Genomic DNA, 13,666 nt, shown 5'->3' with positions numbered 1-13,666 from the left:
CCCCCCCCCTCTCACTCCCCCACCTCCCCCCCCCCCTCTCCCTCTCTCCCCCCCTCTCTCTTCTTTCCCACGCTCTTTTAACTCCACTCACGGATTACAATCATGTCTTTGTAGCGCCCTGCGGTGATTACGCAACCAGGCCTCACATGCTGTCTGCCTTGTTTACACACACACACACACACACACACACACACACACCCAAACACAAACACAAACACAGATATAAAACATAAAAATCTGATCTCTCTGTGCTGACATGAGCATGGACGGTAGCATTATGACCAGCGGGCCTGTGAAGGCAGCTGCCCTCTGGTCAGAGCTAAGCCGCTTGCTGGCGTTGAGTCTGGAAACAAGGTGCTCTTAACCTCAGGTTACCCTCAGGTCTCTGGCACTGCAGTGAACTGAGGATGGGATGCACTCTCAGAATACCTGGAACACGCTACAGGCCAGGTGTAGCAGCAGATGGAATCATGGGATTTGGAGTTCTACGTACGCTGGCCGTCTGCCATGTCTAATGCCTCGTCTGAACATAAACAACTACAGAGAGAGAAGGGGAGGACAGGAGGAGGACTCCTTCAATCTCACTCCCATTCAACTAAATGAACACCTTCTACTCTTGACAAGAGCCACGTCAAAGACGCTTTTGACAATGAAGTTTTCTGAATCTGAATTGGAGTCATTTTGTCCCTATTTCCAACCGGGACTTTATTTACCAGGATAAATAGGGGATGGGATAGTGTTAAGAGTGGTGGACTCTTATAATTAGCTGTTCTATACCTGTTCTATACCTAGATCTAGAATCCTGATCTATAATAATATATACAGTCATGTTCAATAACCAGATCTAGAGTTCTGTTATATGGCTATAGATCTAGTCGTTTCAATAACCAGATCTATATTCCGGTTCAATAACCAGATCTATAGTCATGTTATATTGCTACAAATAGAGTCGTGTTCTATGACCAGATCTAGAGTCCTGTTCTATAACTAGATCTAGAGTCCTGTTCTATCAACGACATGCCTCTTTCGGTTTTGAGTCTAGCAACAACATGCCTCACTTCCACCAAGCACACGCTAGGAAGCGTCTGGATACCTCTCTCTGCTGAACAGATGTTAGCAGTACAGACAAACTATTTCTAGAGTTTTGTTCTATAACCGGATCCAGAGTCCTGATGACAACACTGACAACTTGCACACACAGACACACAACACTAGCATGCAAAGAAATACATAGACTACACAAACCACACAAAAACATCAACAGGCCACAGACAGACTTCCTGTCAATCACCGGCTGATATGATTTGACTGATATGTCTTAAAGCATACTTCAACTTTACGTTTGTACACACAGCCATCAGCAACAACATGCCTCACTTCCACCAAGCACACGCTAGGAAGCATCTCGATACTTCTCTGCCGAACGGATGTTAGCAGTACAGACAAACTATTTCTAGAGTTTTGTTCTATAACCAGATCTAGTCCTGTCTCAGAACCAGATTTAGAGTCATGTTCTAGAGCCAGAACCAGATCTAGAGTCATGTTCTAGAACTAGATCTGGAGTCCTATTCTATATAACCAGATCTACAGTCATGTTCTAGAACTAGCTCTAGAGTCCTGTTCTAGAACTAGATCTAGAGTCCTGTTGTATGGCTATAGACCCCGCTGTAAGCCCAGAGCCTCCGGTCCCATCCTAAGCCCTTCAGCTGATCTGTCAGGGGGCTCTGAATGGTGCTAGGTATTAACGAACCGTAGATTTAGAACCAGAAACATGAGATGGACAGCTAAGCATGGGAAACAAGGGCCATGTGTTTGTATGTGTGTGTGTGTGTGTGTGTGTGTGTGTGTGTGTGTGTGTGTGTGTGTGTGTGTGTGTGTGTGTGTGTGTGTGCGCGTGTGCGCGTGTGTGTGCGTGCGTGTGTGCGTGCGTGCGCGCGCGCGTGTGTGTGAGCAGCAGTTTGAGACGGTGCCTTCCAGAGCTCCCAATATCCATCAACACCAACAAACAAGACGGCAGATCTTAATGGATCCTAACTACTCTTTCTGGTTATGGAGCACTTTCTGTTGTTGTTGTGGTTGCAGTGTTGGTTGCATGAAGCAGACTATGGGCCCTAGTTAGACGGTCTAAAACTCAGACGCCAAGGCGCAAGTCGAAGTCAAAGTACTTTGTGGGCGGTTCTACGGCGCTGTTGCTATTATGACGCCGAGATAAATGAGCTTTGCGCCCGGCGCAAATCTAAAAAGGGTTGGGCTGAAACCTGTATGTGTGTGTTTTGGGCGTAACGTGCAGTAAACCAATGAGAGTTCCACCCGCCATCCCCTTTCAGAGCCAGCGCATTTGACTAATGGCGAGTTGATATTTTGACAGCGCGTTCGCTGTCTCCGCTGAGACAGATGCGTGCCGTGACCACATGAATTTCAAACTTCAAATGGCTCAGTTTATGGCCAAATAATAGGCATAATTCACACATGGAATAGCGTAACTAACTCCTAACTCCAGGCGCAAGTGTAGTGGCGCCTGGTTGCTGCGGGGGAAAATCAGCGGTGTAGAAAGTCAATTGCGCCGGGCGCAAGATAGGGCCCTTTGTAAGGAAGTGCAGCTCACAGCATCAGGTGAAGGAAAACACAAATGTCCGTCATGAGTATTACTGGATATTGTTTCTAATGTGGAGGTGCCCAGGGTGCCTCACAACAACAATGTCCCCACGACACAAAGCATGCGATCTGGGTCTGTATCTCCTGCCCAACCGGGTGCTTTAACACAAAGCCTGCCTCCCTCCAACCTCAATGCCTGGAGTCTGTCTGGACCCCGGCGAGTGTCTCTTGGTCCTGACTGATGAAGTTCAAACAGTGTGCTGCAGCAGCAGCAGGATAAAGATAGCGCTCTGCTAGCTAGCGCCCCGCCCACTGCCATGACATCATGAAGCGACTTAACATGCTTCACACACTAAGGTCATCTCTCTCTCTCTCACACACACACACACACACACACACACACACACACACACACACACACACACACACACACACAGAAAGACACGTGAAACACACACACAGAAGGACATAAAGCACACACATAGAAACGCAACAGATACAAAAAGACAATAAACACACAGACGCATACAACAGGCACACTGACAACTTGCACACAGAGACACACAACACTAGCATGCAAAGAAATACACAGAATACACAAACCACACAAAAACATCAACGGGCCACAGACAGACTTCCTGTCAATCACCGACTTTGACTGATATGTCTTAAAGCATACTTCAACTTTACATTTGTACACACAGCCATCAGCAACTACATGCCTCACTTCCACCAAGCACACCCTAGGAAGCGTCTGGATACTTCTCTCTGCCGAACGGATGTTAGCAGTACAGACATGTCAGTACTGTCTCCCAAGAAACACACACACAAACATAGGAAAGCTACCTCACATGCATAATATACATCCACACATTTAGAATGTCTACCTGTCTTCTTCACCATAACCCAGGCTTCAGAGAGCGAGCAGAGTGCAAACAACCAGCAGCCCTACAAGAGAGGAACTGGTACTGGCAAGAGGACACTGGCCGAGGGAGGGAGGGGGGGGGGTGAGGGAGGGGGGGGGAGAGAGAGAGAGAGAGAGAGAGAGAGAGAGGGGCGGGCACTGGGTAAAGTGGGTGAGAGATAGAGAATGACTGCGAGAGAGAGGAGATCCATAAGGGACAGTGTGTGAAAGTGTATGTAGTCAAGTGTACCTACATCTGAATATGTTCAGACCTCTATAACCTGTACCACTTGTCTGTTGGGTTCAGACCCCTCTAACAACTAGTCTTCTAGACCTCAGACCTCTGTAACCACTAGTCTGTTATGTCCAGACCTCTTTAACCACTAATCTGTGAGGTTCCAACCTCTGTAACCTACACCACTAGTCTGTTGTGCTTTGTACATGGTGAAGCAAGCCACTCACATTATGGCGATAATCAGCGTTTAGCCTGGGTTTATCAGTTGAATATGAAATAACTACTAACATACTGGTTGACTTCTTTCCTGACAGAATATTCAGTAGGTGTGGAGTGGATACATCCCTCTGGTATACTTTATGAGTATTATTTTACCATTTTAGATCCTGCTGTTCATCACTGATTGAATGATAGGAGTGGAATTTAGGTGAACTTATATTTAACCATTTCAAAGACAAATACCTTAATGTTACCATCTTTAACATGATATCCCGACATTTTAAGTTTAAGTTTAAGTTAAGACAAGTTAAATCCCTATAGTGAACCAAAATGTAGCCATTTCTAGCCTAACCATTTCAATACCAATACATATACATAACCATCTCTAGCCTAACCATTTCAACACTGATCCCTAAACTTATCCATCTCTAGCCTAACCATTTGAACACTAATACCTAATAGGGATGTGAATAACTCAAATTTTTCATGGTCGAATAATCAGTGGGTGGTATGAACGAATAATTGATTATTCGATGTGTGCCGACATTCACAAAGGCAGCCATGGATCATTGGCAAGAAATCACTTAATATCTTAAACGCAAAAAAAAAACTTTAACAGTGATCAGTGTTTGTGTTGTATGCATATATATTAATATTTATGCTTGTGTATTGTGTATATTGTTTTTCTGTACATGATTAATAATAAAAGAATAATAATAATAGTGCTACAGAACCAACATTAGTTCCGTCTGTTAATTCTTGTTTATTTGAATGGGAAAAAATGTTAACGGTCCAAATGTTAAAAATCGACTTTGACCCTCAGGAACGAATAGTCGAATAATCGAATATTCTGACCCATCCCTAATACCTAAATGTATCCATCTCTAGCATAACCATTTCAACACCGATCCCTAAACTTACCCATCTCCAGCATCTATCTAAACTAAGCTTGTCCGCAGTGACCCTCAACAGGACCCCCTCTAGCCCTTCATCTGTCAGTGCCAGCACCCCAGGGTGCACCGCTGCCAGGTGTGATGCGTACCTTGGGGCAGCTCAAAAGGCATGCCGGCCATCTTCTCACAGAGGATGTAGTCGTTGGGGTTGAGGAACGGCAGCTGCTCCATCATGGACTGCTTGGGGATGAGGTAGAGCACCTCTGCGATTTCGCCGTCCTCGATGATGGACATGCGGCGCACCGAGTTCTTCCTCTTCACGCGGTCCAGCACCAGGGTGTCGTCGGAGTTGCTGGAGCCGCAGATGCGGCCCAGGGTGCTGAGGCTGGGCAGGGTGGACATGGTGGCTGAACCGTGGAGCTGCTGGGCCCAGCAGGCGGTGGAGCACAGGGAGTCCAGAGGAGTCACCATAAAACACGGACCGGACAGGAACCGGCAACCCACGGAGGGAGTGTGACAGCGTGACGGCGAAATGAGCAAACGCTTCCCCTGAATGAGAGGAGGTAAAGCCTAAGACGGCGGTGATGCGTGTAAGAGGCTGCTGGCCTCTGAATGAGACAGGCTTTCTGTTGTGCCTAAGAGGATTAACACAGGAGGTATTTTTACAGTCTATCTTTGTCAGGGAAACAGGGAAACAGAGGGAGCCTCTAGGAAGGTTGTATATGTAGGCCTGGATGACCCCATCCCGAGGTCAGTGAGCAGTCACTGTTACGTTGCAGCGTAGAAACATAACCCCAATCCCATCGCCAATTGGGTTTGTCTCTGAAGAAGACTATGAGAGATTATAATTGACTCCAACATTCAGATGTTCTGATGGTTTTAAAACAATCAATTTAGGATTTAAAGGGGAAAACTAAGTCCCATTTAAAGCAGGAGCCAGAGTGGAGCGGTGATCTCTGGACGTTGTTAGAAACAGTAGTAATCCCAGATTCCCAGAGTCATTTGCAGGGAACAGCGACAGCGTAGTACGTTTACAAATCCTCTTTGGAATTGATTTGAAAAGGTTGGCGGTGTTGGGTATTCATGTAACGGCAGATGTAAATTAAACTGTCATTTGTTGGGTGTATGACCTTGATGCTCTTTAAAGCCGAGGGGTCAGAGGTCAGAGGTCAGAGGTCAGCTGCTGACAGATCCCCAGATCCTGCCCATAACCTCCCTTGAAACCAGACACAATCAGGCGCTCAGTCAGAAGATACCATGAGATAAGAAAATATATGATCTATATCTAGCTACTATGAAGCATATCTGCGTCTGCCTGAAAACTAATTCTAACATTATGGGGCATTATGCGGTAAAACAACATATTACGTTTTAGGATTACCCTTTTGCTTCACTGACTCAAGTCTTTAATTAGAGTAGCATTGGACCTCCTCCTCAAAACCCCTCATTTGAAAACAACTAAACTAACTTAATCCTCTATCGAGTCAAAGGTTACATCTAATGTCGCAATTTCAGTAAAATATGATACCTACTATTATTTCTCAGAGAGTAATTTACTTGTACAGGCTATTTCATCCATGGTGAATATAATATTGAATTTTGGCTTAATATTTAATTCTCCCCTTGCAAGCTCTTTGTTTTTGCTAGGCTTGAGAAAAGATTAACATGTACATTCAATCAAATAGAAAACAATCCCATTTACAGATATTTTGCTGTTAACTCTGGAAAACTATCCGTTGAACCAAAGGAGGCGGAAAACAAGGAGTGGATTTTATAGACGTTACATTTAGTTTATTCAGAAAACAAGTGGAACGGGATTCGCCTTAACAAGCAAGCCAACGGTTCAAGAAACCAAAAATGTATGCATAAAGCCGGCATTATGTAGAGCCCACGTGATCATTACACATCATTACAGCCTCTGTAGTCCAGGGCTTTCACACCCCATCAACAAGTGGAACTGGAGGAAATCTGTACTCAAGTAAATACAATGGAAACTTATAATTAAAATGTTATTAAAAACGTTTTTTTTTTTTTTAATTTAGTCAGTACTGTGCATAGCAAGTGTACAATAATAAAATCTGGAAACATAAAAAAAAAACTTTAGAGTATTTAGTTGTTACTTTTATTTCCTTTACATATTATTGTTATTTTTATTGATTTTATTATTTATATTTACATATTATCAATGTTGTGCGGCCGTCCTCTCTGCCAACGGGTCCTGGTTAGGGTGATGGGGGACTGAGGCAGAACACAAGAGCAATTCATTAAAATCACTATGCCACTAGCCATTATCAGAAACACTTTCCCATCAAAACGTCCACTATCTGATTCTAATGAGGCACTATAACATCACCATGGCTAAAACAAATATCAACCGGTTAGCCAACTGCAAGCCTACTTTGAACCGTTTTACTGTTTCAAACATATGCTAGGAAAACACCATTTAAAATAATCTAACTTCTAACCCATTACTACATGCAAGTGTGTTAACGATGGTCTACTATGTTGAAGATCATATACAATCCTGTATAACAATAAAAAGATTTTTGTTGGTACACGGGTACAATTTATATAACTACATGAATGGGATAGCCTATTCGCCATCCTGCAGCTATTTATCCAACATGTCAACAACATTTACCAGAGAGCCTTGAATATGAGCATGAGTCAGGTTGACTGGACACAAGCGAGTCGTATTACTACATTAAAAGAGACCTTTTTATTAGCAATTATTTTAGTTTGTATGGTTCTGCATTGTGCATTGGAAAATAAATAGCTATAAAGGGGTGCTATGGTTTGGGAAGAACTGCAGTAGAGAGTGCATTTCCTTGTGTCAATGTGTCATGGTGTCAGTATAGCCTAGAAAGAGGTTGGAATACCAATAAAAGTTTAAAAGTGAAATCAAAATAATCCATCAAAAATAAAATATGTAAGACTGATATGTATTCACCTCCAAATCAACTGCTTAAGGCAACCGGTTGGTCTGAAGAGGAGTCAGAACAGATGGACTGGTAGAAATAGAATTACTGATGCAGAACCATGCAAGCAGCATACCTAAGTCATCCAGTTCTTTCTGAAGACGTCTGATTGTCGCATCCTTCTTCTCAAGCTCCTCCTTCAGCAGGGTACAGTTGGGACACCCAGCTGGAAGGATCATCAGAAAGATTAAAAGACGTACGCTCTTGCCCACTGTACACGTCCGTCGACGGATGGGGGCTTTTTGACGCATCTATGTGTTTTCCCGGGTTGTATAACAAAGGCGATTTCATTGGACAGTGCATTTATATATTTGCATAACGCGATCTGATTGGGTGACGGAGCCGTCGCTGCCTGAAAAGTTAAACTTTTCTCAACTTTTGGATGCAAGAGACGGAGCCAACTTGACGGATGGACCCACAATGCATTTCGGGAGCGTCCCATGCAAAGTCAATGAGATCCGTCGACGGACGCGTACAGTGGGCAAGGGGCGTGAGTCTCACGGCGTGACTAGTGCCATTTAGCCGGTGATGAATCACACAGGCTGGTCATTCGGTCAGCCCATATTTGGCCATGATTAAGTGACCTTAACTGAAGCGTGGGCGTGAGGCCATATTCATACGACATGTGACCTTCTGCCTTCAGTTCCCAAATATGCTATATGATATTAAAAAAAGCATAGAATACTCAATATAGATTTGAATACCTAGGAAAACAAACAAACAAATATGAAAATATCTGAATATTCAGGCTTAGCTCTAGTACTAAGAGCAGTAGAATTAAATAAATGTAAAGATTATCGACCTTATAGAACATGAATAAAACCCAATATTTACTAAATAATGTATATGCTCCAGGGTGACTCAGTGAATACAGACAGGCACGTAAGGAACAGGTAGGAGTTAGGGGGCATCTTGCTATGACCCCTACAGGCCGACTGCGGACATCTGGGGTGGAAACACCCTAGCCACTAGACTATAAAGTAAGAGGCCCTTCATTGATGTGGGTTAATGGTTAACGAGGGCGACCAGCAGAGCAGCGTGTGGGCGTGTCCAACGCCAGGCGGTCTCACCCGGTGCCGGGGTCCTGCAGGTTCTGGGGGGAGGACCCCTCAGGGTCCGGGGCTCCAGGGACAGACCGGAGGCCTCCATGGTGGTGGAAGGTCCTGGAAAGTCTGTAGGGGGAAAAAGGACACATACATATATATATATATATTACTACAAAAAAATTAGTGCTGTGTTGTAAAACATTACAGCCAAAGTCATATTAAGTAATATAACGCAGGTGCGCAGGGCACTAGAGGAGACGTAGAAGTATTTGAAGTGAATAAGCGACGCTGTGTTGTTACTTTGAAATCACACACACACACACCTGATGAGTAGTAGCTCAAACATAGTGATGGGGTTAGTAGCTCATGAGCCTCATAGTGATGAGTAGTAGCTCAAACATAGTGATGAGTACCGGTAGTAGTTCAAACTAAGTGATGGGTACCGGTAGTAGTTCAAACATAGTGATGAGTACCGGTAGTAGTTCAAACATAGTGATGAGTACCGGTAGTAGTTCAAACATAGTGACGAGTACTAGTTCAAACTAAGTGATAAGTTGGTTGGCCACCAATGGGTGAAAGCCTTCTCAGCTATAATTTGCTGGTTCAGCCGCAGCAGGGCAGCACCACCCCCCCCACCCACCTGTCCTACTCCTCTTGGCCAGCACCAGAGCTTCACCCCTGGGCTTCAGGCTCCTCTTGGCCTGGCTCAGCGACTGACGGGGCCTGGCTGCTGGAGACACACACACAACATCTACACATCACGTACCGTCTCCATGTCAACGTGATGTCAAAGCTGTTGGAGGACACAGGGAGGAGGCCGACCCACCCGGGGGGGGGGGCACTAGACCACATCATTAAAGAGAATTAGTCAGAACTAGATAATTGTTAGATTAGTTAGAACAATTATGGAGTAATGCACAATAGCCGATATGGATCCTCTGAGAAAGGATAGATTTGCATGGGATGATCGGTCCACAAACTGGGGCTCCCCAGAGTTGACCCCCCCCCCCCTTCCTATCTGTTTGTATGATAAAAAATGAATTGGTAGCATTGGGTCTTTAAAAAAACAGTACCACAAGCATACATTCTGTGATTTTGATTTGATTCAAATGCTATCCACTGTCAGAGAAGGACGGGTGCTAGGATTAGGATTAGGTTTGGGTGGCCAATCTGATGCGTGGACGAGAAAGATGAACTTCACAGAGCAGGGTACCTGAGGATGGACCAGGCTTATCGTTGGACGAGGCTGTGGTGGCCTGAAGTCGTGCTGACGGAGGTCTGAGACCCGGTAGAGCCCTCCGATTGGTCGCTGGGATGCCCGTTGGAGACGGTTTACTGAAGACTCTCCTGGGCGGTTTGAGACCTGTAGGAAGGGTAGTTGGCAACATAACATCACCACACATGTATAAACCGAGGGGGAGACACTCAGTCACTCATCCACCTCACTCACCTGGTGGTGCGGGGCAGAGGCTGGTGGTGTTTGATATACTGGTGGTGCTGGGTATACTGGTGGTGCTGGGTATACTGGTGGTCCTGGGTATGCCGGTAGTGCTGGGTATGCTGGTGGTGTCTGCTATGCTGTTGTTTTTTGGTTTGCTCTGGGCAACAAATGATATTTACAGCAGACACTTTTATTCAAAGAAACGTATCCAATGCACAAGATCCAAATTTGGGTTAGAGTACAAGAATAGAGGGTATGAAGGTAAATTTAATCTTCACACTGGTTTCACACAGCTTTCATTAAAAATTTTTAAAAAATGATACGGGAATATCAAAAAAAAAAATTTTTAACACTGTTTAGCGTCAGATTGTGGTCAGTACATGAAACGTCTTGAGAAATGTAGTCAAATTAATTTTAATTGTCTTAGCTGAGGGACTTGCATTGTTAGCTAAAGGCTAGCTTGTTCACTGGTGCCTAAGCTCCTGTGGCCCTACTGTGTGCAGAAGCACAGCACTGGATTAGGTAATGAACGTGTGCCAACGTATGCTTCTGTGAATCCAGAAGGTTACCGGGGCTAGCCCCTTTCAAACAGGAACTGAAGGAAATCGGAAGAGGAGGAGGAGCCTACCTGCTTGGGGGGGGGAGCCACCGCTGACACTCTCCTCCCGGTAGGGTTAGCGGCGAGGCCGTGGGGGGTGGGATTGTACCGGAGGCCGCGGGGTATGGCTCGGGCAGGCCTGAGGTTCGGCAGGAGCGAGCGAACAGCCGGGGCGGCCACATGGTCCGCACTGGCGGCCACATGGTCCGCACTGGCGGCAGGGCTGCTTGTCTGTGGGAGGGGCTTAGGTGGACCGTCAGAGCACCGCCTCTTCTGCCCCTGTGAGGTCTGGCCCGTGGGCGCATGGAGCTTGCAGTCTGGCATGGGCGTGGAGGTGATCAAAGGTCCGGCCGTCTGCGTGGCTCGACAGTTCAGGGCACTTGGCTTGGGAGGAGAGGCGCTCTCGAATGTGTCGTCAAAGTTGAGGCCGGCACTGCATTTGTAAACGGGTGTGCACGCCAGCGTTTGGTTTCTCAGTGAATTCTCGGCACTCTTTGAATCCCAGCGACCCGTCTCCATTGTGGTGCTGGGGTTCCCCACTGGGGACGGAGGTCTTGAGTCGTCCTGTGGGGAGACGGACACAGTGCTGCTCGCCTCTTCGGCCGCAGCCCTGCTGGACCCCTGGGTGTTGATCTTGGGCTGCACCGGCAGGTCCAGCGCTACGACCAGGGTATTATTGGCCCCGTTGTGAGGGGCAGTTGATAACGCGTGGGGTTGGGCTTCAAAGTTTTGGTTGTCTTCAGTGCTATGGTTGCCTCGACTACCGCTCTGGTTGTCTTGGCCGACGCTCTGGTTTCCTCGACTACCGCTCTGGTTGTCTTGGCCGACGCTCTGGTTGTCTTGACCGACGCTCTTGTTTCCTCGACTACCGCTCTGGTTGCCTCGATTACCGCTCTGGTTGTCTTGCCCGACGCTCTGATTTCCTTGACTACCGCTCTGGTTGCCTCGATTACCGCTCTGGTTGCCTCGACTACTACTCTGGTCGTCTTGGCCGACGCTCTGGTCGTCTTGGCCGACGCTCTGGTCATCTCGACGGACGCTCTGGTCGTCTTGACTACATTCTTGGGCACTTGGAGTTGCAGAAGAGATGATCTTAAAGGTGTCCTGGAGTTTGACGCCCGAGCAGGCGTCGGCCAGCGAGACCACGGCACCGGGTCCAATAGAAACGGGTTCCGGCAGCGTTCCGTTGAGCGGCAGAATCTGGTTGCATTTGGCCCCCGAGGGGTCGACGGCCTCCATAGTGACATTGCTGTTCATCGAGGAGTCACTAGGTGGACTGAGGAAAGTGCCGTTCCCAGAGCGCGGGGCCGACCCCTGGTCAGATCGCGGGCTGTCATTGCTTGCCACCTCCACCACGTTCCCGTTGAGCACCTGGGTGGTGTTGAGCACCTGGGTGGTGTTGAGCACCTGGGTGGTGTTGAGCACCTGGGTGGTGTTGAGCTGGGGCTGCGCCGGGAGGTCCACTGCTAGGACCAGAGTTGTCTTGTCAGGGAATTGGGAAGCAGAAGCGGAGCACTGCGATGGAGTACCCAGAGCCATTTCCCCATGGGGAAGGATGGATTCACGGGTGACATCGGATTCGGGACAGGAAGAGGTTTCCAGTGAGCTCTGGACAACCTCAGCTCCCAGAACCACTACCCCATGGGGAAGGATGGATTCACGGGTGACATCGGATTCGGGACAGGAAGATGTTTCCAGTGAGCTCTGGACAACCTCAGCCTCCAGAACCACTACCCCATGGGGAAGGATGGATTCACGGGTGACATCGGATTCGGGACAGGAAGAGGTTTCCAGTGAGCTCTGGACAACCTCAGCTCCCAGAACCACTACCCCATGGGGAAGGATGGATTCACGGGTGACATCGGATTCGGGACAGGAAGACTCGAGGGCTGAGCGCTGGACAACCTCAGCCCTCGTCATCTCCGGCGTGTTGAGTCCGCTGTGGTCCATTAAGCGCCCGTCTCCACCGCCCCGCTGCCCTGTGGAGGCTAGGGGGCGAGGAGTGAGAACCAAACTCTTATCTGTGACCAGACTCAACATGGAGCCTGGGCTGGCTTCCTCCCCCACTTCAGGCGTGACCGCCAGGTGCTGTTCAGGAACCGGAGGCACGAAAGAGGGAGCGGCCCCATTGGTGGAGAGGTTAGAGCACTCCATGGTGGAGTCCATCAAGCTGACCTCCGGGAGCGTCTCGTCCTGCAGCCAGAAGAACGGCCGGGCCGGAGCCGAGCTGTCCGGCCCGGCGGGAAGCCGACCCAGGGTCTCCCTCAGCTTGTGATACTCTGTGGTGAAGATCTCCTGGTTAAGGTGCGGCACGTCCTGACCAGTCGTCAGCCCGTGCCTGGCCCGGCCGGGCGTCAGGCACTTCCTGGAGTTGTTGCCCGGCAGGTGAAAGCTTTTGAAACCGGGCGTGAGGCCGGATTTCATCTCTCTGGAGAATCTGGGCGTGGACGAGTGGGAAGCAGCAGCAGCAGGACTCCTCGTCATGGCGACAGACAGGTAGGACGTCTCCGCCGTGGTGTCCAGCATGCTAAGCTCAGGGAGCATCTCGTCCACTATGTCTGGAGATCTGAGAGGACTCTGGCCGAGGTTCGCCATGGTGTTGTGCCATTTGACGTCTCTGTAGAGCGGGACCACATCAGGAGCATTCTGGTTGGGCTCACTCGGCGGCCTGGGGGAGGGGTCAGCAGGAGGAGGGATGTTCTCGCGGTCGTCGTCCTCCGTGGGGTCGTAGCTAGGCGCTCCATGCGTAGCCGTCAG

At 48.0% G+C, this 13,666-nt stretch overlaps 2 protein-coding genes across 2 annotated transcripts in view; both read right to left on the bottom strand.

Moving 5' to 3' along the window:
- The window catches only part of LOC311366850 (actin-binding LIM protein 1-like), a gene marked incomplete at its 5' end in the record, with an annotated part of 21,561 nt that extends 16,244 nt beyond the window's left edge, over nt 1-5,317 (bottom strand). Inside the window, one exon of the mRNA XM_084485616.1 lies at nt 4,996-5,317. Coding sequence (XP_084341742.1) covers nt 4,996-5,317 — 322 coding nt within the window. The remainder of the gene's footprint in view (nt 1-4,995) is intronic.
- Nucleotides 5,318-7,618: 2,301 nt separating this feature from the next.
- LOC311366849 (uncharacterized protein) overlaps nt 7,619-13,666 on the bottom strand; it is a 7,078-nt gene continuing 1,030 nt past the window's right edge. Inside the window, exons 2-7 of the mRNA XM_084485615.1 lie at nt 10,940-13,666; nt 10,321-10,468; nt 10,084-10,233; nt 9,511-9,600; nt 8,895-8,996; nt 7,619-7,990 (exon numbers count right to left, since the gene is read on the bottom strand). The exon at nt 10,940-13,666 is cut by the window's right edge and continues 82 nt beyond it. Coding sequence (XP_084341741.1) covers nt 7,812-7,990; nt 8,895-8,996; nt 9,511-9,600; nt 10,084-10,233; nt 10,321-10,468; nt 10,940-13,666 — 3,396 coding nt within the window. The 3' untranslated portion in view covers nt 7,619-7,811. The remainder of the gene's footprint in view (nt 7,991-8,894; nt 8,997-9,510; nt 9,601-10,083; nt 10,234-10,320; nt 10,469-10,939) is intronic.

The sequence above is a fragment of the Micromesistius poutassou genome (genome assembly GCF_964030765.1).
Source record: "Micromesistius poutassou genome assembly, chromosome: 21".
Lineage (NCBI taxonomy): Eukaryota > Metazoa > Chordata > Actinopteri > Gadiformes > Gadidae > Micromesistius > Micromesistius poutassou.
This window is presented reverse-complemented; position numbering and strand designations above follow the sequence as displayed.